The sequence below is a fragment of the Linepithema humile genome, chromosome 4 (genome assembly GCF_040581485.1).
Source record: "Linepithema humile isolate Giens D197 chromosome 4, Lhum_UNIL_v1.0, whole genome shotgun sequence".
NCBI classification, from domain to species: domain Eukaryota; kingdom Metazoa; phylum Arthropoda; class Insecta; order Hymenoptera; family Formicidae; genus Linepithema; species Linepithema humile.
Window position 1 is genome coordinate 19762734 of NC_090131.1, and position 26998 is coordinate 19789731.

A 26998-nucleotide genomic window follows, 5' to 3' on the forward strand; every position below is an offset into this window, starting at 1 on the left:
TGACGTCATTATGCACTCTTTGAAGTGTTTTAGTAAGCTTTATAAGCTCGTATATGTATTTACTCATTAAATTCGAGTTTACGCTGGTATTATGGTTTTCAGAAACTATGCAGGAAGACCGTCGGTAGGTCAAAAGTGAGATGACAATGGGGCTTTTGGAGAATTCGCGAAAAGCAGCTTATATTATCCAGCTGTTTGCAAATATGAGAAGTGTATTATCATTGTATTTGTATGAATACATAATGATAAATCGCTTTCTCTTTAATTTGTTGAAATACTGCATAAAATTTTACTAATCCTCGAAAAAAATACAAATAATTTAATATTACATTTTTATATAATATTTATTAGACATATAATTCTAATTTCAATTCAAATTTTAATATAAAGCTTTATTAAATTTTTATGATTATTTTTGTTGCCGTAAATATTAAATTTTTTTCAACATATTTTTCGTTTATTTGATGTTGTAGCAGTATATTTTTTTAACGACAATACGACGCTGTAGCGTGTCGGATCGAGATTTGCGTAACGAAATTTCTCTTTTCTTTGTCAAAGTTTATCGGGTTTTATGATAAAGGCAGACAACGTATCGCCGGCGAAAACACCATATAAATCCACCACGTATAGATAATATTTCACAATGCATTATTCAGATTTTCCACAAAGCTTTATGCGCTCCGCGGGGAAGCCCTTCAGACGTCGTAGAGTAGATATCTGCTCTCGTGCAAGAAACATGTGACGTTACGACATTTATTTACGGCTCGGCACGCAACGTAAAGAAATCCTCCCCTCCCCAATTATTGCTGGTCAAATACATCCGCTCATTGACACGAATGGAACACACGATCTTATCAAATAATTGAAAAACCATATCGACGCAACTTAAAGAAAATACGGTATCCGTTGCGATATCACTAGATTCGAGCCGATCAATCGAAAGAAACAAAATTAGGGTTTCGCACATTTAGGTTAAATGTTTAGGAAATAAGCACTTTTCCGCTATGTGTTTCACATATTCACATATCAAATTATCTGCTTTTTTTTTCACGTGAATTAGATTTTGATAACAATTCAGAAAAATGCTTTAATATTTAATGAATCGTGTCTGATGTGAATCATTTCTATTGTCACAAAATTTGTCGATAAAATAATACAGGAATATTTATAATATTTGCGCATATTGAATCATAAAATATTAGGTAAATATTAAATATCAAATATTAAATTTTAATCGAATATATTTGTTTTAGCTTTGTTTTAAGATAATATGCATGAATAAGATCGAAAATGGAACGCTTGGATGACAATGGTTTATCATTTTTTGTTCAAGTCAATTTCAATTAGTAAGTTATGCGAAGCAACGAAAGGGGGTAATCTATATTCACGTTGAATACAAGTATGGTAATTTATGCATGATATAACTTTAGTTATATCGAATAATTTCGTGAACCCTCTCTACTTACGTATGTTAACTGAAATATATCAGGCGGGGGGAAGGGGGGGGGGGAAATCTCCAATCTCCAATCTCAAATGTTTATTAGAGGGAACTGAGTGAAAGGCTTTCGGAGCGACAAGTGTCCTTTATTTTTACGCGCGGCGATAATACGGGGATATTTGTTCGCGCGCATTCCCCGGTACGTGCCATTAATGCCAGCAGGAATTTTCGTCTACGCAATCTTTCCATGGGTCGCGGAGGAGCGAGGAAAAAAGAAACCCGACCAGTAGTATGCAGATGAGTATGTACGGGTTATGTACCTGATTGCGTCGGATTCGTCGCGGACGAGAGGCCGTCCTGGCGCATGGCGTCACTGGTAATTGCCGTTCCGCCGAGATTGGTGCTGTAGTCTTCGAGAAGTACGCAGCACAGTAATAGCCGTGCCACCCTCATTCTGAAAAGAACGAAAGAAAAGCTGAGCGATAATAACAGACTCGCGCGCGCACTCTGTCTCATTTTGTCGCGTCTTCTACCTCTTGGATTTTTCTACCAACGAGGAAATTTCTCGTACAAATTGACATTAATTACTAGTTCGATCAACTAGCGGAGTAATTGTTACAAAGTGCAATATATATGATGAGTTTCTCCGCATATTGTGATATGTTTTGATTATCATTAATTCAAACGTATATTAATTAATTAATTAATTAATTAATTAATTAATTAATTAATTAATCATAAAAGACCAAAATAAATGTAAGCCGAATGATAATAATTCACACTCGCCAATTGTTTGCGATTTATTTCGAAACGTTTAAATTCATGTATTAAACTAAATAAGTAAATAGGTTAATAGATAATGAATATTTAAAGATTTAATAAACCATGCAAAGCTTTATGTTGCATATCATGTTTCGGGATCGTTGAAACTTTGAAAACGCGTTATTTGATTTAAAGTTTGTTTTATACGTCACTGAACGGAGTAAGTTTATATGTAAATACCTGCGAAACTATTATAGATATTGGAAATATAGATGTTTAAGTTTTCACATTTTGCAAAACCGTAGAAAATATTTTACTAAATTAATTGGTATTTCAAAAAATCAATTTTGCCAAGGTAAAATAATATTTTATTGATGATAACACTTGAGAAAACCCGATTTCACAATTCTGACTGAAATTAATACACCGCGCGTCATGTGATATTACAGTGCGTTTCTTCATGTAACATATGTTATATATACCCACGTGTTGTTGAATATATTCCACGAGTAAAATTTCATAATTTTTTAACGAAATGCGTAAATAGACAAGGAATTTATCATGTCATACACACAAAGGAATCCTTATGATTATAAAATTATGGATAATGTGTGCAGTATTAATAATTAACAGTACCGTTGCGTTGAGGTATAATAACAAAGTGAAAAGTATAAAAATAACAGTAAGAACAATTGAAAATTAAAAATAATAGAGAGATTAATAAAATGTACAATGTATAGTAAAACACTAAAAACTATAAACTTAAGAGGAAAATGTCTCACTTAATCGGCCGTGCCTATCACGAGAGAACGAAGCTTTGCAGGAGGGTGAGACCACCCCGAGCTACCTTCGAATCACCGAAGGCGGCGGAAGGAGGCGAACCGGTTAACGTGTGCGAGAACTTTCCTCGCGCCATATACTCTCTTGTGTACTCTCCTTTCAGTCAGTTTTTTTACGTTGTTTTGTGCGCTTCTCCTTGTCTCCCTTCTCGATCGATACATTTGTCAAGTGACGTATAAACGCTAAGTTTGTGGCAATTCCGTGTGATGTATGTGTTCGACGAAAATCGGCCGCAACTGTTTTGCCGGACTTGGACCATACATCCTAGGTTGCGATCGCTCGTCGTCGTCGTCCTTTGGAGGAAACACGCGCGGGACAATTATCCTTTACGTCGTCTCGTAAATAACTACCTCGGCCATTTAGCGGCGGAGATTTCAGTCCACGTACGAGACGGAATTTAGCGCACCTCCTCGTCCGTGCTTATACGCCCACATTCTTATTTACGACAGGACTAAATGAAAACTTCTCCTCGAGTCCTGTCTCGCTCCGACCCTCGTTACTCTCGGTTCTCTTCCACGGTGTTTCTCTTTTCTTTTTTTTTTTCTCTTTCCCGCTTTCTGTCAGTCCTTCTCTTCGCACACATCGATGTCAGATTATGGGGCTCTTTGTCCCATCTTGCTTGCGTGTGATCGATGGTCCTCGCGAGGCTCGGAACGAAGTGAAAGATCTCCCGGCGAAAGCATCGTGATTTGGGACGAGATAAAGGTCAAGAGGAGAAACATTTGATATATTATATCTCCCGCTCTGACTATTTTCGTCATTTCTATATCGCATGGGAGGTACTCGTATTTTCGAATATCACCGTCAGTCGGGATATTTTCAACGTCGCTCCGTCGCTGCCTCCGGTTCTTAATTTCAGTCTCACTTCCCGACCGGGGATACTTCCCTATTTCTTTTACCTTCTCTCGAGTCTTTAGAAGCAGCTTCTCCTCCTGCAATTTTATCTGATGGAAGTTAAGGGAAAAACCCGGGGCCAAGCTGTTGAGCTCGAGTTTAGCTCCCTGGCCGAGCGGGGAGCTAAACTCTCGTCTGGCGCGTTTGGTTATCTGTGCGTGTAAAAAAATATTTCGGATCGAGATTTTAGTCCAGTCTCTTTACTTCGATCCCATCTGCGCGCTCTCGATTTTAATCCTCGGCACATCATAAAGTAAAATCGCGTCGATCGCGATCGATCTTGCGTGGATAAATTCAGGCGTGTTCTCTCTTAGCGCCTGACGTCTGCTTTTTATTCTCCCTTCTTATTTTATGAATTCAACGATACGAACGGAATATCTTCGTGTTCCGTCTAAAGATCGCGCATATATCTTGGCGGCATCTCGATTCGATAAGATACGGGAAGAGAAAAATCCGGCGCGCACCCCAAGGAGAACTTGATTTATTCGAGCGCAGCGAAAATCTTTTATTCCTCAATTATCGCCGCGTGAAAATATTTTAATCTGCGCCACGGAGTTTAATTCTCGCTCCATTTCCGCTGCTGTAATTTCCACTGTTCGATCTTTTTCTCTCTCTTTTGCTCTGAAAATATTTTTCCTATCCAGCCTCCGAATGCCTCGTGTCTCTTCGATCGGACGTATTATTCTCATACGCTTTTATTGAATTTATTATCCCAGTTCATCATTACTCGCTGCATTATTAGCATCGTTTTTTGCTGTACAATCTTGCTTTTACTCCCTCATTCTCTTTCTCCCTTTCGTGCTTATTTTTGACATCGCAATATCCGCAGCAGCCGCCTACCTCACAGAGGTAATTTTCTGTGTAAGGCGCGAAGTAAAAGCCTGCGCCTATAAATCTGATCTTCGCCCCATTATCGGAAGCCGCTCGCTGCGCCGAGAGATTGGCAATATCAACATCCATAAAGACGATCCGTCGTGCGCTGTGCAAGTAAAACTTCATTTGCTGCTCTCCTCTTAGGCGCATTCGCTGCGATCCGGATGTTTGCCCGCAAACAATCGCCGCAGGCAGAAGAGTCAGGCAAATGTTATACTGCCGATCTAGAATATCAATCGCCGCGCAGCAGCGCGTGATAGAAACCGCGTTCAGGGAAAATGCTAAAATCCGAGAAACGCTAAACGAGAAACACGAAACGCGAAGATTTATATACGACCAAATTTTCCTCTTGCGAACGTAAATTCACTCCTCGCAGTGGAATAATGATCGTGGAAGTTTCCTGTTCTCATTCTACTGCGGGAATTTTCCGAAAAAAAGGATCGGCGCAAGCGAGAAGCTCTGTACATACGTTCTTCTCTTGAGTCTTTTATATTCAGCGTATAAAAAAAAAAAATGCCTAAATTGAAACTACACCATGGCCGTCATATTGTGGCACAATAGCACAGATGTTGTTATTTTTATAAACAGATAAAAACATCAGAAATAAAAAATGTAGTTTGCAATAAAATAAAGTGGCAGACTGTCTAAAATTGACGGAAACTGAACGTACAGCGTTATTCTTTTTTTCTATGAAATTTGAAGTCAATATTAATAATAATAATAATTTAATTAATTTGATATATTACGTTATATTTATTTTAGCACAATTTATTACTATTTTTAAAGATATATAATTGACATTTTTCTTTTTTATTAATTTGTAATCATTTCACTTATAGATTTTGAGGATTTTTTTGTCTGTATTTTAAATAAAACGTTCAAATAAATTGGCATCTGTCAGCTTCTATCAGCTTCAATTTTTGCCCATATTTAACAGAAACACTAGCACAATATTTAAGTAAACCTTATATTAATTTCTTCTTATTTGAGTAAAATTTTAGTCCAAAATTCCACAGCATTCTCGTACGTGGACGGTTTTTGTTGCATGATCAATAGAACATTTGACAGAATAATACGCAACGATCGCTATGAAATACGATAAAATGACAGCGATACACGTGAAACACGAGGGGGATGCTAACCCGAAGTGACATTGATCCCTATCGCGCACACCAGAATCCGAATAGAAAATATAAAAAGTGATATACGACGAAAGAATTTACTGGTTTAGTCGGGCGGGCTTAAATTGTCGTATCCCTAATAGTCGTTCACTTCAGCCTGCCTCGTTGAGATCCGGGCTCGATAAATCGATCCTTACCGCCCGAAAATCGCGTCCGAGCCCCGAGGTTAATCGCGTTCGAAACGACGTTGCGGAAAAACTCTCGGACGGCTGATCAATTTACCGAGAGAGAGAGAGAGAGAGAGAGAGAGAGAGAGAGAGAGAGAGAGAAAGAGAGAGAGACTTTATCTCGGCGGCGCATTCTCTCAATAATCTTTTTTCTTATGATAATACACCCCGCTGAATACGGCAGATTTGATTTCGCCCCGCGCGCGCCAGAGATTTCCGCGATCTGCGATCCGCCGCATCGACGACGTTATATCATTCTGAATGATTTATTCCGGCCACCGCGCCGCACTGAATCGCTCTATCTCCCTCTCCGGCACTCTTTCATAATGCGAAGAATAATTCTAGAATATAATATCACGGACGGACATATGTCCGTTCTACGAACGACCGGCATTGTGTGAAAACGAATTAATTCGGGTATCGTGGGCGAATCGTGCATAAACATCATTTTGTTCACATTGAATAGAATTGCTCTAAACGTTTCGCGACAGTGAATTCACATAATTGCATCGTTGCGCGACATTTGGAGTATCATAAGCGCCATAGTGCATAGGAAATTTCGTTTCGAAAGAAATAAGTATATAGAATATATATAGAAAAATGTTTCATATTTATAATGGATTGTCTGACGGCGTTGAGACATTCTCAACTGATTTTCTGAAAATACGTCCATGTGATTTTATAGTAAAAGATATTCACTTTTCTTTATTCGCAAATATTAATCTATATTAGATTGTTTCTGTTTGATAAAATAATTTTAATGTTTTTTGTATATTATATTATAATTATTTTTTAACTTTTGGAAATTTTATTTATATATATAAACATGTATATATTTTTCTAAGTTCTCTTTCATTTATCTGGATAGATATCGCGTATTTTTCTTTGCAAGTCTGACAAGATATGAATGAATGCATTTTTAATGTCCATATGCGAAGTGTTCGATAATGGAAACATTTCGTGCCATATGCGATATTATCGAAAACTAATCTTTTTTCAATAAAAGTGATAATATCATTAATTAAGTCAAGCGCGACTTTAATTGTAAGAGGAATTTTGATGAGTTTGTTCTCTATATATAATTATTATTTTCTATATAAACTAATAGAAAGTTTTTATTCTTCAGGTAAAATTTAATATTTATTTCAATTTTTAATACTAATATGAAAATAAATAAATATTTCATAAAACAATTGGTTTTTATTAAAAAATCATGTTTTTAATAGAAGTATGACTCTGCGTATAAAACATTGATACTTGACGTATAAAACATTGGTGTATAAAACATTGAAAATTTTTAGTAAAAAATTCCATGTTAAATTTATTTTTGAAGTATAAATTTACTGGAGTTATTCGTCAAATATATTTGCTTTTACCTTGTAAAAATCATCATATAAGTGCGCCTTTATTTCTCGTACACTTTGTATCTTTGTGCTCGTTGAAAAGTACGGTATGCGCGTCGTAACGGCAGGAAAAAAGAATATCTAAAGTACAGCACCCACGCATAACGTGAAATATAGCGCAATAATTCACACCTTGTGTGAAATGCTCCAAAATGTCCTTTTAATAGTATCGTTTACCGTAATGTTGTAGCAACATTGGTTTTATTTGCGTCGACCGATTTTTATTTGAAATCCTGACTGCCATGTTCTGTATCGAGTCAACTTATCACGTAAACAGATCGCAACTGCATTGCAATTGCACTTTGAGGTAACACGGACATAGCTTCCTCTCACGTCTTTTGCTTTGATCTCACATGAGAGACACACATGTCGTTAAAATTGCAAAAATCACCCGTCGTTAAAAAGTTGCTATCTAAAAAAATCTTAATCTCACTTCAATCATAATAAATCCTAAATTTTAAATGTATATCACTGTTTAATGCAACGCATAAATTGAAGATCAATTATTTTACTATTAAATTACTTATTGTTTACGAAAAAATTTTTTTTACAGAAATAATTTTATCGAGGAAAATTACCTCGCGAAAAAAGTGTAGCATTATACTGGTAAGAGTGCGATCCGACGCGCCATACGCGCGTATATTCTTATTTTTGACTCCTTTGTCCGCGCACTTTTTTCTCCGTTTTTTTTTATTTTGTATTGAACTCGCGAATTTTACACGCTTTCCGGCGGAATGCCGACCCGCACGATTGACACGGCTCGCGCGGCAAAACTATACCTCTGCCGGCAGACGCATCCCCGGGCGTCGGGACGCGTGTACTGACTGCGCCGAGCTGGTCGCATCGTCGAGCGAGTCGAGAGAGTCGGCGTCGGGACGCTCGCCGTAACGGGACGCGCTCGACTCGCATGGCGCAGGCCCGCAGGACTATACGGTGCCGCTTTTCTTCTTTCTCGCTGCCTCTCCTTGCTCTCTCTATCTTCATCTTCTCTCTCCTCTTTCCCTTTCTCTCTCCATCCTCTCGTTCGCGTCGTTGGATATAATATTCAATTTATTATGTACCTTTGATACATGCGGACCGCCGCGCCGGAAAAGTGGGAGGCGCGAATGTACGGCAGCCGCGAGCTGCCGGCTCTCCTTCCGGGGAAAAATAAAATGGAGAGAAATATGAGGAACGGGAGAGACGAGAGAAAGAGAGAGGCGGAATGGGGGGGATGAGAGGTATTGTGGAGGAGGTGGTGGCGACGAGGAGAACGGTCGAAATCGGCAGCGTTCCGCTGGAGGGTGAATTGTCGAGATATTGTCGATCGGGCAGCTTGCCCCTCGATAAAGCGCCTCGGTCAAAACGTCCTCCTTTTTGGTGCTCGACCGGCTGACGAGCGGGAAAAAGAGAGCCCGAGACTGAAGTGCCGATCGCGCTATGTCAAAGACGGGGGAATGAGGAGAAAGCACGACGGTGACGACGACGACGATGGTGACGATGACACGCCGACACGGATCAAACCGGATGCGGTCGTGCGCGCATTCTCGCTTTTTCGCTAATTGTTGACGGGCGAGTCACCGCAAAAGCACGAGTTTAATCTCGGGAGATAGCACGCGACGAATTCGATCGATGTGAATCCAGAGAGATTGACCGAGGGACAATTTGTACGTAGTTTCAATAATTGCGGCTAACCGCTCGTCATATTAATCAGAAGTGAAATTTAGAGAGTGGTACAGCAGGAGATACATTAATCTGATAGCTACAACTTGTTTCATTTTAATAGGATGTTATCTTTCTTCTGGAATGATAATTTTAAGTTTTCAAGATAAGGAAGAAAATGAATCGCATCATAAAAGAAAGTACTGCTTTTCTGAAAAGGTTACATAACCGTATAATGTTATATCTGTAATAAGCTTTTAGATATGCCATCTCAGAGAGCATAAGATGAAGTGGATCCCGAACCTGTTTTATATAGTGAAGACTTTAATGCTGAAATCCGTCAAATCGGAAATTTGTTTAGCGGGAATTAAATGCCGCTATAAAGACACGCCAAATAAGGGCCAAGCTGAAAGTAATGTAATTAGCTACTCGTCTAGCTTATTAAAAGTTACTTTAAGAAGCTGCCGAGAGACATCGTGAGATGCTTACTTTCAATTCACGAGACAGACACTGCGGCGTCGAAAGATTGTTTTCAGTCGAAATTCTTTAGAGGAGAATAAGCGTATTTCACTTCGGGATATCGGACTTGTATTTCTTCAGGTGCACCGGCGTATCTTTTGGGCAGTCTCATGCAAAGTTAAATGGTCGTCGCGGTGAAATATCCATTTTTTCGTCGTCGCGGTAAAATATCCATTTTTTCGTCGTCGTAAATTATACATCGCTTGTACAACGCAGTTCTTTCTTGGGCTCTTTGAATAGGTACGGGAGAAACTCGAAAAATGTTTCAATCGATTCATACGTCGCGCATTAGCAAACGATTATCTCTTGACATTTTTTTTAAAGACATTTCTCGTTATTCATTTGAATGGATAATTAATGATATTTTTTATAAAGGCCAATATTGCGTGACTTTATCAATTTTTTAATAACGATGCAAGGTAATCGAAGTAACTACTGTTGCAAATCAAATGTTATACGATCAGAAAAATTTTTTAAGCTTGTAAAATAATACTCGAAACTCTTTTTAATCATATTTCAGTTATTAATTCGGTTTTTGTAAATAGAGATGTACACATTAATTGAAATACATCCTCTCAATAATAAAATTATACTCGCGAATTAACCGAAAGTCCGGGACGGCCAGCATCGCCGGTGAAGCGCAAGAGATCCGGGGCTTATGAAAAATCGCGAAAATTTTTTCTAATATCGTAACACGAGGCACGTCGCGGTACAAAGGGCGGCGCAACTTGCGCGAGGCGTAAAGGTCGGAATTTATGAGAGAAGAACATTCCCGAGGATAGCGCCGCGGCCTCCTCCTCGGTCGGCTCCTCAATTATGACAGTGAGAAAAAGTATACATTAAGGGGATTGCCCGGGGGGGACGGCTAAAGCAAGCACATGCATAGCGCGCAACAAAATTGCCGCTTAAGCTGCAGTGGGCGGTGATAAATGTAGAGTGGTTAGAAGCGCGTTTTGACGTGGAGGGGAAAAAAAATAAGAAAGAAACAGGAAGAGAGAAAAAGAGAGAGAGAGAGAGAGAGAGAGAGAGAGAAAGAGAGAGAGAGAGAGAGAGAAGTAAGCTCACCACGAAGCTCGATGTGCTTATTAAAAGAAAGGCGGGCTGATGAAGTGCAAGCCGAGCATCCCTCTCCCCTCTCCCTTCTCGCCGCGCGCGTCGAGTTGCTTCGTGATGAAGGGACGCAACGAGATTAACCGTATTCATTTGCGATGCTCGTTTCCCCGCTGCCCAGTGGGTTGAGAATTTTTTTAGGTCGCGCTCCTCAATCATAAATCCATTAAAAACCTAACAACCAGCGAAAGCGCGCGCGCTCTTCCGCGAATATGTCTGTATGTGTTTGTTCATACCGTGGGGGTGCTATGGGTCGTGTGACAAATGCATTAACTTTTAATAGGGGGCCCTCTCTGCAGGTGGAAACAACGCTTCGAACTGATTTAGCGTCGGCGATAATTGGACGCTCGATATCAGGAGTAACGGCCAACTTTTTCGCCGCCTGATTTAATATTAGCGGTGGACGTTCGTTTGCGCTGGATAGGAGGTCGGGGTGGGAGTTGCGGGGGGGTTATATGGCGCTGGTAATTATCGAAAAAACATACTGCAACTTCAGCCTCAATCTGACCGGGAGTAATGGCTCGTTACTTCGGAAACGACGCTGCGGAAGCTTCGCGCGAGACCCGGAAGCACGAACGGATGCGGGCTGCATCGTTATGCAACGACGATTCACGTCGCTGCATCTGACAAGCGAAGAGATGTAACAATAAGTTCGGAGAGTGATTTTGCGGGGAAAAAATCTGCCACGCTTCGGAATTATGGATGCGTGCTATCAAAGTAAATTGGAAACGCACGAATAAATTCAGTCAGATTGACACTTGTGTAGTAAAGTAACGTAAATCTTGAAAAAAAATGCACGAGCTTTTATGTGAAGATACGACGGTGCTTTATTGTAACATAAATTTATGACATATGTTATATACAATTATACTTTTGCCATTATTGTATTTGAAAACTCTCAATTGAATTTATATTCTTTTGTAATTTGTACAGCTTATTTCCTTGATTACAACAATATGTTGAAACTCTCTTCCTCTTTCTCTTCAAGTACAGAGACATGACACGTAATCATCCGCCGTCGCCGATGCTTCGCAAATTGGCAATAAGTTAATGGGTAACGCGGGTAAAGCGAAGCGGAGGTATTTCCCTTTTTTATCTGTAGGGAGAAAATGCTTCGAGGAAGGCGAATGAAGATATTGGATCGTATGAATAAACTGCAGCAAATGCTTTTGCCTTTATTCATCGAAGGAAATGCTTCGAGAAATACGAATGAAGATATTGGAGCATATGCTTATTTCTCGGGGGGGGGGGGGGTAAAGCATTTCCTTTTGTACAAGCAGAGAAGTTGTGTGGCGTTTATATATGCTATATAAACGCATGATCGAAAAAGAGCATTTATTATCTGTGAAATAAATGACGATATAATGCGATATAATATAATACAACATAATATGATGTATAAAATATGATATGATATGATATGATCTAAATGTGAATATAATAACATTTATTCATACAAATTATAAAATAATAGATACATATTCCATATTGTATCTGTATTTATGGTATCTGTCGTGGCAGTGAGGGCAAAATTTACACGTGCATCTTTCAAAATATAATACAAATGCTTTATAACAAGCAACGAACTATTCTTATGCGAAACATAATATATCTTTGTTTTGCGCTTCTATTTGAAATAATATTGCTTTTGTTTATATTTTTATTTAATTAATATAATCAATATATGACCACATTAATAATTAATAATTACGATATTCTTGCCGTTATTTCGCTAACCACGAATATTTTAGCAGCTGCGTATGCACTTTTGGGCATTTTATTGAAAATGTTTCGGATCCGTTTTCGAAGCGAGAAAAAAGCCAAGCGAACCGGAAGCTCAGCATTTATCGTGTCCGTGACCGGCCAATTAAATACTTTACCGCTTCCGGTATCTGTAATTAGTAAAATGACATGTGTATCGAATGCGGTCGCTGAAACTGCAAATCTATTACGGATGTAACCACCATGTTTTGGTTGCAGTTAAATTAAACTATATTTTGGTTTCACCGGCCCATAACGCATCGAAGCAATTATCACAAAGTCGAGCTATATTACCTACAGCTTTCTCTTCCGCGTTAACAAACTGATACATTGTATTGAATAACAATGATAATAATAATAATGGAAATCAGGTTACACATAATTTAACATTTCCTTGCACGTTAAATATTTGAAAAATGCTTAAATATTTTATTAATCTAGTCATATCACATATAATATAATACAATTCAAATAGATATTAGAACAGAATAATGAAGCGAATAACATTAATAATATATAAAGTATTATCAAATACGAAAATATATAAAAATTTCTGTACAGAGAGTATAGAAACCATAAATGATTGGAAATGGACAATCGAGACACTTTCTGGAAACTTTGTTATTTCGTTACATTGAATCGCTAGCTTTAAGTATATCGAAGGCAATACAAGGTTCTACCATTGGGTAAAACGACTGTAGCTGTGTACAACTACACGGTTACGTATCTAATACTGTTATCGACTGTAATATATCGAGAACCGTATTATATCTGGATCTCGGAATTATATCGAGTTACTGCTGCGTACGAGAGGGGGGGAGGGAGAGAGAGAAAGAAAGAAGGGGGACTTAGGAAATAATAGTCTTCAGAAATGTTCGAATAGTGATAAAGTGGCATGTATAGTTGAGAAAGGTCAGGGGTTGCTGCAAACTTCATTATAAAGCTGCGCACGATGTAAAACGATGGCAGCGAGATATCTTCTTTTGTAACTTTGCTTAAGGAGCGTAATATCCCGGCGGACTTTTGCGATCCCGTAGCGCGGCAAAAAGCTCGCAGCGCGGTAAAACGCTTTAACGTACTTTATAAACGCTAATTAAGTCCAAAACGCATTATTATATTCCTAATGAAAATTGAAAACAGTAACGAAGATTGTACTTTTATACTGGCGCCCTTGTCTTTTCTTTTGCTCTCATGTTTCACCCTCGTTAACATCCCTACTTGTTGTTTTTTTTTTTTTTTTTTTTTTTTATATTTCCGTCGTAACACGATCCCGTTAAAAGTCGATAAAATGCAGTGTTATCGAAATCGCGGAAATTCATATCACACATTTGATATTTGCAGCATTAAGAGACGCCAAGGAAAATAAACATGGTGCACCGAATTAATTTCGGGGTGGAATATCGCCACGATATCACTGCGATATCGTGCTCGTTGCTCGAATACGTCCGCTGTACTCAATAACAACGTCTGTTCGATCACGTTTGGAAAATAAAACTCGCGTGCGGAAGTGCGCGCTCGTCGCGTACTTCGAAAATATTTTTCCGGGCTCACTGCATAAATCTGAGAGTGATTTATTTGCCGGGTTTAATATCGGATTTCGTCACGTCCGTTCACATTGCCGTTAACTTTCAGTCAGTCCGCAATAACTATGGCCGCCGACGCTGCAATAGTAAAAAGCATCGATGATTTTCCGGTGATATTTCGACATTTTGACATCGATATACACTTACCGATATTAAAGGTGATATCGATACTTTGTCCGATGGCAGCGATAAGCAATACCCGGAGATGATTTTTCGTTTCATAAGATCCTCTCTTGTTTCTTTTTGTTTAATAGGTTTCCCGTTATTGTCTGCTCGATATTTCTCTCAAAACCAGTCCATCCGAAAGAAGTTATTCTCTTAATTCGCGATATTTTTGCTAATACTCTTTGTGTAGCATTATTCAATTTTGTCATGCTTGTAGCAAAGTAATGTTGCCTAATTCACTATAAGGTTCCTTCTATTTTGCATTCGCGGCGCACGTTTAAATTATATTCAAGCTCTCTCATGTGTACACATCGCACAATACACAGAAGCGTAAGTCTGATCTGTCGCTTGCGGTATCCTTGTGTGGAGGAAAGGAAGGATTGTACACGTGCCGTTCCCTACGCGAGCCCATCCGGAAAATGCGTTTACCTTTTCGCGCAACCTACTAATGCCGCCGAAATTCTGCACACGCGTACCGCCCGCGTTTCCGGGATCTATACGTGTATATATAAGCGCACGCGTCCGTGGTATATATTTCATAAAATACGTGACTTCGCGTATTTTCACCAGCTTATCTTCGCCACCGCACACGTCGCGTACAGGTAGCCACGTGTACATTGCCGTCCATGAGAGTCTTAAGATAAAAGTTAATCTATCACGTTTATATCGTACTTGCACTTCTGCAAACAGTCGTAATTATATTTTTTATTATTGATATTAATACCTATATTAAATAAACACATCAGAAGACATATTTGAACAAGTGTACTAAATTTTATCGCGTATGCGTTGTCTTTTCCGCCGTTTAATTGAGGTACATATTAAGGTACGTAATCTTCTTTTCTACGCTTAATGCACGCTTGCATTCTATGCTGAAATTTTCAGATGACAGTGTATGTATCGCGGTCGTACGAATGATGTGCGCTCAAGCATATATGTATATGCGTTCGAGTGGATCCGCTCGTATATGTGTATTTACGTGTGTGGGTGTGTGTGTGTGTGTATATGTGCCGTATGTAATGCAAGTCGATACGTCGGTGCCGGTGTCGTGCGTCGCGGCGACGACATGTGCATCGACGTGCATCGGTGGTGCGCAACGAGAGGAACGTTAAATGTACCGGGTGCCGAACCGAAATTAAGCGGCGGAATAAGCCGACCGCGATAAAAAGACAATTCGGCCGATGAGCAAGAACTCGACGTGCCGCAAGGCGATTTCTCGAAGATCGTAAAATTGTCGGAACGTTTTCGCACCTCCACCTCTCCTCCCTTCCCGTCTCGCCGATCGTTTTACGAGTAATTTCGCGTCGGTGTACGGTTACCTTAGTAACAGCAGAGACGAGGATTTCGTGGTTTTAAGAGAACGAAGGGGTGGACGCGGGTAAGATCCGAACGGAATATTAATCGACTCGGCGCGACATCGCTTCCTCTCTGCATCATCAAGCGGGATAACTCGATATACAAAGTATGCGGTTCGGTAAATAATTTTTATTTTTATTTTTTTTTTTAATAGTAGAAACGCTGCGGTACATTTATATTGCGGGCAATAGTTTCGTGAATGATTGATTAAAGAATAAAATGGTTTTCGGAAAATTGCTCGACAGACAGGTAGATTACAAACAGTGTAATTCGTTTTTTTAGTTAATCGAATAGTTGAGTAAATTTATTTTCGCGAATACGATTCTTTCGGACACCCCCTAAACAGGGTATTAACTGTCGCGAAATTGGATGTTTTTGCCGTTAATTTAATTATACCGGTTTGTTGATCAACAGACTACAGACAGATTTTCGTCGAAATGCGGGAATGGCAAAATCAAATTTCCCTTGGAATATTTATAATTACCGTAGCGGTTACCGTTCGCGTTACATGGAGGCACAAATAGGGTTTCAGCCCATTAAAAGTTGCGTGAATATTGGTGAAACGCTATATGTTAATATTGATATTATGTTATCTACATATATCCTGTACATGTTACAGCGCTTATTTCGTCGAATACGGAAATAAAGTTGGCACAGCACTGCGAAATCCAATATAAAAAACGCCAATCACTATTACTGTGTGATAATATTATTAATAATATCTGCTCTCTTGCAACAAAAAAACTCTGCATATCTTGTAGTGATGGTTTGATTGCAAAAATTTACAAGGCTTTCATAATATACCATTATTAATTTTTCCATGTTATGAAACTCCGGAACTTCCGCGAGAAGTTCTTAACAACCGGCTGTAACAGCAGCTTTTTATCAAAAGTAAAATAATGTTTTCTTTAATTTTCAGGAATCTAAATGAATGGCAAACACAAATATCGGAATAGCGAGTGATCAACGAAAAGGTAAGGGTGTCAAAGAAACCCATTTTGTAGCATTACATTCGCTTTTCTTCACCCGCTAAAAAAATGTGCATTTTTCGCGGTCGATGAATGACGTAAATACGTAAGAGTCAAGTATCCAAGGGCAAGCGAGATGATCATTGGAAGGCGCGTCGCAGGCGCGGGGAAGATGCGTTCGAGCGTGTGCGCGCGGCCGCGTGTGTTGATTTCTAAATGCATCCGTAATCCCGGTGAGAGATCGATGGTTTTAATCAAGAGAGTGTCTCTCCCGCCCGGCGTTCCACCGCCTCTGCCGTGCTCTCGCGGGGTAACCTCTTCCCCTCTCCCCCTTCTCACTCACTCTCTCTCTCTCTCACTCTCACGTTCTGTATATTTATTTTTAAAATAAAAAAATAACGCGCCGAGCTTCGCGGTTCGATAGCGAAAAAAAGGGGCGAAAAACGGGGAGAAGGAGAGAAATGTTCGCAATGCCGTGCCATTCGTACGGGATTAATATGCGGCGACTTTGCCTCGGGGTTGCGCCCGCGTATTTCTACTCATCGACGCACATCGTACGGCGACGAGCTAGCCAGAACTCTTCCGCAAAACTGTCCGGCTCGCGATAGCTTTCTATTCAACCCCACGAATCTTGTTCAGATTGAATTATTGAGATTATTTTCCACGTGGAAAATTGATATTTTTGCTCAATTTACACACGAGAGAAATATTTAGATTAAATGTACTCCATTAGTTTTCAGCGTCGATTGTGCATAACAAAAGAACGTACGATTGTAATGACAGTTGGAAAGTTTGGGGGCTCCGAAATGGAAAAAAGCTGGTATCACGGAGCATCCTCTGAGAGTAGAAATCGCCGGTCGAAATTTGAATATACGGATATCGCCGGATTTCTGCGGGAGATTTCGCGACGCGTATTTCGTTTATGGCCCCGCATCCAATAGAATAAGAAAATTGGATCGGTGACGCGCTGTTCTCCCCTCCTTTTGTGGAGAAACCACGCTTCGATCGATATATATTAATGTATCGCGGCTGATCAAACGACAGCACGATGACGACACATCTTCATGCAAATGGAAGCGTGCGAGCGGCGACTTCCCCTTTCTTTGCTTTTTTCTCGTTGTCGTTTTTTTTTTGTCATCGCGCGACCGGGTGCCGCGTATTTACGCGTTGTTTTACAACGGGGTCGCGTAAAATTATCCGCGCTCATAATTCTCGCAGATAAAAGGGCTCTATCCTCGCGGTGGAATCTCCGAGGAGCAGCGCGGCGACGGGGCTTTGGATATGCGGATACGGCGTACGGCGAAGTTATGGGTCCTCCGGGGGTTTTAGCTCGTCACGCTCGGGCTCCCACCCCGCCGTTTAGAAGGAGGGAACATCGCGCGATAATTGTCTCTCGTAATAATTGAATACTTTAATTACGTTAATTAATTAAGAAATCTGCCCGACGTGCCGCCCGTACGAAGGAATCGCGCTAGCTCTCTCTCGCTTTCTCTCCCCTCTCTCTCTCTCTCTCATCTTCCCATCTTCTCGCCCTTTCGTCTCCTCGTGAGAGAGTAATAACGTCGTTATCATACCTTAACGGCCGTCCGCGAATGAAGCTAACTACGTTAGCCTCTCAATAAGCGGGTTCGCTTCACCGTGCAAGTTCCGACGCCGTAATTGCCGCGCGCGGCTTTATTGTGTGTCGCTCGGCGTAACGCGGCGGCAATCGCCGGCGTACAATCCTATGAAATTCAGTTGCGAGAGCGCGGGGATTAACGCGTCACGATATGCTATAGCGGCGCAAGCGATGCAAGCAGCGTGAACGGCACAAACGAGCGTGTCGACGTCGTTGTCGCTCTGCCGCGGTGAACCCGAGGTTTCTCTTTATCTCTCTCTCTCTTTCTCTCTCTCTCTCTTTCTCTTTCTCTCTTCCTCTCTTCGGCCGGACTCTCCCGTGCAATCACTTTGCAAGTATAAGTTCGCAACGCGTCACGCCTTGGACCACCTCAGACGAATACGTACGAAGATATCCGAGATGGCGTGCGCGGACAGTTATGCCACCAACGGCGACGGCGACGACGACGATGACGTCGACGACGAGGAGAAGGAGAAGGGCGAGAGCAGTCCCGGTCCGGATGCAATTCGTGATATCTCCGGATATCTATAGAAAGTTCCCCGTTGGCGGCCGCTCTGTCAAAGCGACGCCGCCGCACGCCATTCAATGCGGCAGCTACTTCTCCGCACGCGAGACTCTCCTCAATCGCTAAAACGACGTCTAGTGATACTCCTGCATTCTGATATTGCGAGAGAGGGATCTTTCCCCGGTATACGGCGGTTAAAAATATAGTCTTTTTAGTTTACGCTCTGCTTGGTTTTGCAAAATGAAAAAATTACGAAACTCGCGTAGCAGTTTTTTTTGTTAAAAAAAAACTTTGCCTCGCAGACTGAGAATTGCTATTCCTGATTTTTGTGTAAACTTTGGTATTCTGTTTGAAACGTACGTGGATCTGAAATATATTAATATTAAAAAATATAATATATAAAATGTAACACAAAGGGTTAGATTAATAATATTTAACAATCTTCTTTTACGTAGATATCAAACACATTTTTAGTAATTGGTAAAAGTGATAAGTATAACGCATTTATTATATCCTTAATCGGTGTCTCGATTAAGTAGATGTGATATAGAACGATATTTTTCAATGAAATTATAATTAATAACGATCATAAAGTTATTAAAGAGATGATGACTTATTCTCTCTTGGTGCTTATTACAAAATGGTTTCCACTTTGTGCGATATATTATTCTGTTCTATTCTTCATACAGAGATATAAAATCAGGATATAATCGAGAAATGACATTTCAATTTAATCTGTAATTTTAATATTCAATCTAATTTGTAATTAGATAAGTGCTCATGAACAACGTTCGGCAATAATAGGAATGAATGAAGTATTAGTGGTTTCACAAAGACCGACATTGTGGCGGCAGTGGTGAGGTTAAATTTCCATCCTACAATTACGTTGCATTTACCTCTACAATTAGCTCGATTGACCCAAATATAAGTCTATTATAAATCGCTATGGCGATGCAAATGCGGGGCGCGAGCGCGGGCGCGGTGGTGCAAAAAGCAGCCGTGCGCGGCGAAACAAAATTACAGCGGCAACTAATATCTTTCTACGCCGTCTATGAAAGTCCATTTAAAGTTAAAACAAAGTTAAAACAAGCAGCACTGACGGTGTGACTTGGCACGCTGTTACCGCAGGCCCGGATCAGAAATTAGAAAAGGAAGACGGTCGCGAGGAGGGAGGGAAGGGATAGAGAGACACGTGAATCGCAGCTATTTACAAAATTATTCAGAGTTCTCGCCTGCGGGGGTGTTAACATTCCGGCCACGTAGACTACCTCCAAGCGGGGAACGCGCGCTCTTTACTTCGGCGGACACTTTGACCGAAATGTATGCACGAACACCCACATCGATCGTCTGCGAGATCTACAAAAGATGTTCTTTTCGTGCAATATCAGATTGGCTAGATCGTCAGCGGACTCGCGATCGAATTGATCAAGAAAAAGCTCAAAGGAGGAATATGTGTGTCATTTTAAGAATAAAAAATAGAAATACGACAAGCATAAATGTAAATTTTTAAATAAATTTGAAGAACTAGTATTTTATAGAAGTATGTAAAACATTTTTTTATATTAAAAAAATATTTTTATATATATATATTTTTTATCTTTCATTGAGATAAGAAAAATCTTGTAATACATAAGTATTATAAATAAATGCGCAATCGAGAACACATGCGGTACGGATTTAAGTCTTGAAATAAAACAGAAGCAGTTTCATCCGCAGTTCTGGTATTAAAGGATTATGGTTTATGGGAAGGGAGCTAAAGGAAAAGAGGCGCGAAGGAAAATCACTCCGACACCGTGTCGACGCGCATAAGGGATTTGAAAATCGCGAATTTCCATTTCGTCTCGTCGTTCAGATCGTCGTTGCGCCTGAACGCTTCTCATGCGAAACGCTTGGAACTCGATGAACGATACAAAGAGGTCGAGGCGAGACAATTACACCGATTGTAAAGCATAAAAATGCATGAAGTCACCGTAGAATACTTTGGATTTTTACATCGGGCAATGACGTTACTGATACGTTCTCCTCTCTTTTTTACCGAACGTGTCTTCCAAACACTCGCACGTAGCGTCGTCGATACTCTCAAATCGATTTTTGTGAAAAGTACCGCGCTGTGAGGAATAGCGTAAAATAGCACCGCGCCGCGCATAGCAATGCGACTATTCAGCTCCCGCGGCAACGTTATATGAGATACTGCAGGTAGTCGCGAATCGTATCGCTTTAACATAGGCAAATATTTCCGGAAAATAGTTAAGGGATACTTAACGATATAGAATTAATCCAATGAAAAATGATAAACAATTGAAAATTTCGAAATTAATACTCTAATAACGAGAGAAATGAAGAGAACGAGAAAAAATGTTTAAATTCTACAAATTGCATTACATTTTCATAATGGAAACATTTTGTCACGATGTAAAAATCAGGCAATTTTTTAGCGGAGACGCGTTATATGTCACAAGTGAATTGAATTGTGGTGAATTGAAAGGATGCAATGACGCGAGACGAAGCCCTTTTAGATTAATAGCGGTCGTACCTCTAGTATTGAGCTAAATTACAATTTTGACAGAGCGTATTGCGCTGCTCCACTCGCGAAAGCACCACTTCATCATACCTTGTTGATCCCCGGCGATTTGGATCACCGCTGAAAATATCGAGATATCTCGAAAGTTTTATTTCCGATTTTTTTTCATAGCTCGTAACGTCTTTATCGTATGAACTTGCAATTCGCAACTTGCAGTTCGCATTTCTTTTTTTTTACGGTTTTGATGGCTCAGCGTGTTTTTTTATTTCCTACAAAAATCGAGCAAATACGTCGGAAGTTGCCTTATCAATGTTACTTGCAATATGTCGCTGGCCAATCGACCGTTAAAAGTGTCTCAATAAGCTCAAACGTCGTTATCGTGGCGACACGTGTGTAAAAAGTAATATCAAACATACGCCAATTTATGATTAATAGACTTGTGACTGGTAAACTATAAATACTTCAGCATTTAATGGAAAGAGAGTTGACTTCAAAGCAAAGACTTATCAATTAATTAATAGATAATTAATATATCTGTATAATTGTCAAAATTTATTAATATAATTGTTAAAACTTTAACAACTCCACTTTGAAAGACGCATTATATCAATTACTTTACCTTAGCAGTAACTTTAAATAAAAGAAAAATAATAAAATTTTAGACTTATATATTTCTTTTCATGTAGTTTGGCGAATATAAATTGCGGTATTTCGTGCCGTATTTGTACTTCTAGGATTGATGATGATCTCATCATATTCTGTGCTCTAAGAAATAATTTGCAGTATTGATTTTTTAGAAAAATTTAATTAAATTTTTTTCAAATACACGCTAATAGACATAAGTTCAACAATCATGACATTGATTTGCGGATTATATCGGAGAGGATTCTTGCCCCGGGGGCAACTTACGTGGACGAGCAACCGACTTTAGGTGTGTAGCAGTGTGGTGATGGTGGTGGTTTTGGAATCTTCTTCGGTGTACATATAGATATGAGCGAACACAATGGGATTGCCGCGACGATTATTAGCCGTGAATACCGACGACGGAGAAATTGTACGTCGACGAGAGGGGGTGGAAGGATAGACAGCGAGATCTCATCCTCTTCAACGACGCACACCCGGGTAATATGATCCTTTCGACAGGAGAAGTGCGCGCGAGGAGGCAAGCACCGACAACGCCAAGCATCCCACCGCACAGCCCTCGCTGCACATCGCCGTGCAGCTCGATCTCCGTGTAACCTCGTTACCGGAGAACTCCCCGAAGACGAGAGACGAATGCCGCTAAGCGTGACGCGCCACGGCTGATACGTGCCGGCGTGTGTCGCTCCTACCGATAATTACATCTTCGTTAGCAGTTGGCGCGAAGAGGGCAGATCAGGAAGACGGGAAGATGCGGGAAGGAAGTAGACGGAGGAGAAGATGCTGTTTTAACGCGATAATGCAACTTCTTAGTCGAAATAGTGTACGCACACTTTATCCGGCAATCGCGCGCGACTATTGACGTCACTCGAGATGCGTTGAGGCGCGAGACGCGCTTATCTTTACTCTCTGGTAATTACGCGCTCGACGACAAACGTAATTCGATATAAAATTTCCGGGTGCATTTCTCCCCATGCAAGTACGGATTATCTTAGAGAAAGTCTGTCTTGCGAGCACATCTCTGCGCACCTCCTCCCCGCGACTATTTTAATCGACGATTTGAAGCAAACTCACCGCCGACTTACGCGCCGAGTTTCGCCGCGCAGCTTTTTGTTGCTCGCGTCGCTGCTTAGAATTAAGCAGAACTTTGATAAAGTTGCAGCAACTTCGTTACAGCGTCGAGTGCATTTGGCATATTCGGGGCGATATAACTCGCCTCTCTGAGGAAGACAATTTGATCAAGCGCTATTTACGGCTAAACGGTAAAGTAATTAATAATATAATGCAACCTCCAAAGTAGAGTTCTATTTTCAGGTGATTAAAGACGAAAAAATTACAAAGAGAGATCTCTGTACAAGAGAAATCTAATTTCTACTTAGTTATAGATGTTATCACAACTTTGCTTTTTTGTTTATATACATATTATTACATATTATTTGGAAATTAGATTTTAAATACAAAATTTACAGACGTTGTATTTGTTTTTTCTTAATATTTTTTTAGAATAAAAATTTTGAAACAGTTTTTAAAATTTCAAAAATTTAAAAACACATTGTATTTTGATATTTTTATCGTTTCGTGAACATAGGTCTGTCTTTTTATCATTTTGTAAACATGTTTTGAAACATGTTTACAAAAGTTCTGAGAATCCAATTATTTGTACATATTTATGTCAAATAAACATCTACGATTGATTATTTATAGAAATATGGAAATGCTGCTAAGATACACATTTCTGATCGCAGACTAATACCCGGGGCTAGTTTAATATCACACCTCTAGTGATACGACATCAAGTTCGACGAGTTAATCTCAAGATTCCCGAGGAATTCCCTAAGTAATTTGTAGATTCACCTTGTACTCGAGGCTATATCAATCCTTTCCTCAGTCAAAGTTCCGCGTGCGTGATGCGCGGTAATTGGCGAAGCCGAACCGCTACGTTGTCAGTGCAACCTCACCTCACGCGTGTGGTTGAGGATAGGTGACAGAGTGCGTCGCATAATTCAGAGGGTGGTAATATATGCGGCGTGGGAGCACGGGAGGGAGCGTCGCGGTCGCGCGCGTACGTCTTTCTCCCGTCTCCCCGATCTCTTTCCGCTCCACTCCAGCCACCGGGTCTTCGGTTTCCTTTCGATCTCATCCCCCTTTGGTCTACGACATTAATGCAAAGCGAGGACATGCGGCGGCGGCGGCGGCGGCGGCAGCACGACCCCGTCGTGGACCACCCCGAGGATGCTTCTTGCAAGAATAAGAGAACAGGATCGCTGGGGATGTCCCGGGATTCTGTCCTCTATCGATCTCCCCCGCGTATATAGACACTAACTTGTGCCCTCCGCAAGCCGTGCTATGTATCTGCCATATATACATATACCGCCTCTCTCGCTCTCCCGATCTCCTTCTCTGTCTCGTTCTTACCCACCACCCCCTTCTCTATTTCTCTCTCGGTTTCTCCCTTTCTCGTTCCTCGTCGCGGTACCCGCTCACCTCCCAGTCTCTCGCTCTCCGTCTCGCTCTCAGTTAGCGTCTATCCGTCCGCGACCGGCCCCTTTCTCGCTTCCTCTCGGGTCCGGCGATGGGTTCCCAACACGCATACAGAAGACCGAAGTTTGCGCTTGTGTTTGTGTTACGCCACCCCCCCGACCGCCACCGCCAACGCCACTGCCACTGCCACTCCCCCTCGCGTCCTCCTCCTCCGCGTGTGTTGGCGGTACGTGTCTGCGGGGAGGGTGAGACCGCGCATAGCCGGCGCTCACCGCTAAAGAATGTGTTAGATGCACATAAGCGACGCGTCGCGTGCACACCGGAGGTTTGGTGCCGAAGCCTCGTCCCCTTTGTGTTTACCGCATTATCGAGAGACGCGACCCTCGCCTTCCGTGTTTCCTCCCCCCCAAAAGTCCATCAAATCCCGAATGTTGTCGCGAAATTTCATCGTTAGCGCGTCGCATAGCCGCATGCGAGTTTGCTGTATACATAGAGATATAACAGGACGAAATATATACATGAAACTATTGCTGAATTACTTGTATTATGTATACCTCGGGAATGATATTTCCGGCGAAATAAGGAAAAGTGTTGCGAATGAATATCAAGAACAAAAACCTGAGATTTCCAAGTGCGTAAATATTATTCCTGATTTCTCGTTATCGATAACTCGATGTTAAAAAGTTGTAACTGAAAGAAAAATAGAAATGCTGGAAAATATGAAGAAGTGAGGAAACTCAATATTTTTCTTTTCAATATTACGACAGTTCATTTTCTCAGTCCATGACTGTCGGTAGTTCTTTCTGCTCTTCGCAAATTTTAGAATCCTCGTCTAAATAAGTGTTACACTGCGTTATATTCTCATGTCTACCGGTTTCACGAGTAACGGTCGACCGACGAGCGCGACAAAATTGGGACCGTGTCGCTTTTCATCCACATACGTGTGAACGTGTATTCGAGTAAGTGGTAAATCCGGCGATTTCCATATTACCCTCCCTATGTACCGACATCGAGAAATATTCGGCCAAGCACGGATGCGGTCGTGGGTTTTATCCTCTTTTTTTTTCCTTTCCTTTCGAAGTATATGAAGCGTTTCTATGTCGCTTTTGTCCTCTTGCTGCAGCTTTTTTTTGTCATAGACAGACAACCATCGAGATGCAATGTTTCGTTTTGTACACAAAATAACACGTGAAATCTAATTGCTAAACTACAAATATTGCTCGCATAAAAGAAAAACGAATATTCTTTTTAAATAGTTAGTATCGCGAAGTGATCGAAATATTAATTAATGAAGAATTCGAAATAATATATTATAAAGATTAGTTCAAATCATTAAAAAATAGCAATCTACGTGTAGTTGAAAAAATGATTTCCCTGATCAGTGATATAAATTTTATATTATGGCCAAGATATTTAAATTTCCTTTTTTCCTCGTTTAATAAAATAAGAGAAGAATATTATTCGATATATTCCTCGATATTTATTTTCCTGAAAATTTGCAAATAAACCGTCGTTTCAGTCAGTGTTTTATTGATGCAGAAAATATTATGTTACTTAACGTTTGTTCAGTTCAATAATCCGATTTTAGAAGATTATAAAAGTCCTCGTAATAATTATCTTGCCACTCATATTAATTGCGTAGACGCATTTCAAACGCAATATGTGATAACACAATTAATTACGAATATCTTATTACAAATAACCTCTCTGTGACAATATAATACCAGGTACATTATTAAATTAATTACTGAGTTAATTAACTTATAGTATAATATTTTAATCATTGTCTAATTAAATCTATCTGGTCACGGTTCGTATAATAAGTTTGCAATATCAGGGTTTTTATCAATAGAATCTTTTTTTACGATAGCTTTTATATCCTTTTTTTTACAGCAATTTGCGTTTTTTCTATATGTTATTCAGCTTTTTGTACGAGGCTAGTTTTGATAGTAAATTTTATTATGCAAAAAAATGCGATTTTTAATGCTCTAAAATTTACATGTTTAAATATGAAATTGAAATTTGCATACAAACTTGATAAATAGTTAAATGGGTTATATATAAATTACATTGATCGTGTGAGAGGAAATGCTTTAGGTTATTATATCAGCGAAATTGGTAGATCCGAAAGTTAAATGAAATTACGTAATTTCTCAATCTGATTTCATGTTTCTCGTTGGTTAATACACGGCATAATAAAATAAAACGCAAAAATATAGATAAAATATATTTAATAAAATATGCTCGATAGCCAACAGAAATATGCAAGGCTGTTTTTTTTAGAGCGAGATAGTCCTGCTTCGATTTATGAAGTTATTGCGAGGATTTGTTCTGTTAATTTCGGCATTAATTGCCGTTCTTGTAGCACTATGTATAGTTGATTGCGAGATAAAATGTATAATTATTCAGATGTTTTTTTATCGACACGATTCCTTGTACCTACAAAGCCACCTTTCTGTTTACTGCATTATTTAGAAGTATGACCCACTTCCGGAAGTCCATTAAATCCCGGCTAGTGCTGTCGGGAACTCGAAGTACGGATATCCCGCTCTGAGAAACTGGCTTAAACGATA

General features: G+C 40.1%; 2 protein-coding genes across 4 annotated transcripts in view; one reads left to right on the top strand and one right to left on the bottom strand.

Moving 5' to 3' along the window:
* Positions 1-8977, bottom strand: part of LOC105672899 (lachesin-like) — a 49159-nt gene extending 40182 nt beyond the window's left edge. Inside the window, exons 1-2 of one of the 3 annotated variants that reach the window (XM_067354544.1) lie at positions 8338-8977; positions 1759-1892 (exon numbers count right to left, since the gene is read on the bottom strand). In XM_067354544.1, the coding sequence (XP_067210645.1) occupies positions 1759-1892; positions 8338-8402 (199 nt within the window). In that variant the 5' untranslated portion in view covers positions 8403-8977. The other 2 variants (XM_067354546.1, XM_067354545.1) reach the window with 2 other exon arrangements.
* pygo (pygopus) overlaps positions 1-26998 on the top strand; it is a 90085-nt gene that overhangs the window by 29463 nt on the left and 33624 nt on the right. The window contains exon 3 of the mRNA XM_012368161.2: positions 16613-16667. The gene's annotated coding sequence lies outside the window, so the exon portion shown is untranslated. The remainder of the gene's footprint in view (positions 1-16612; positions 16668-26998) is intronic.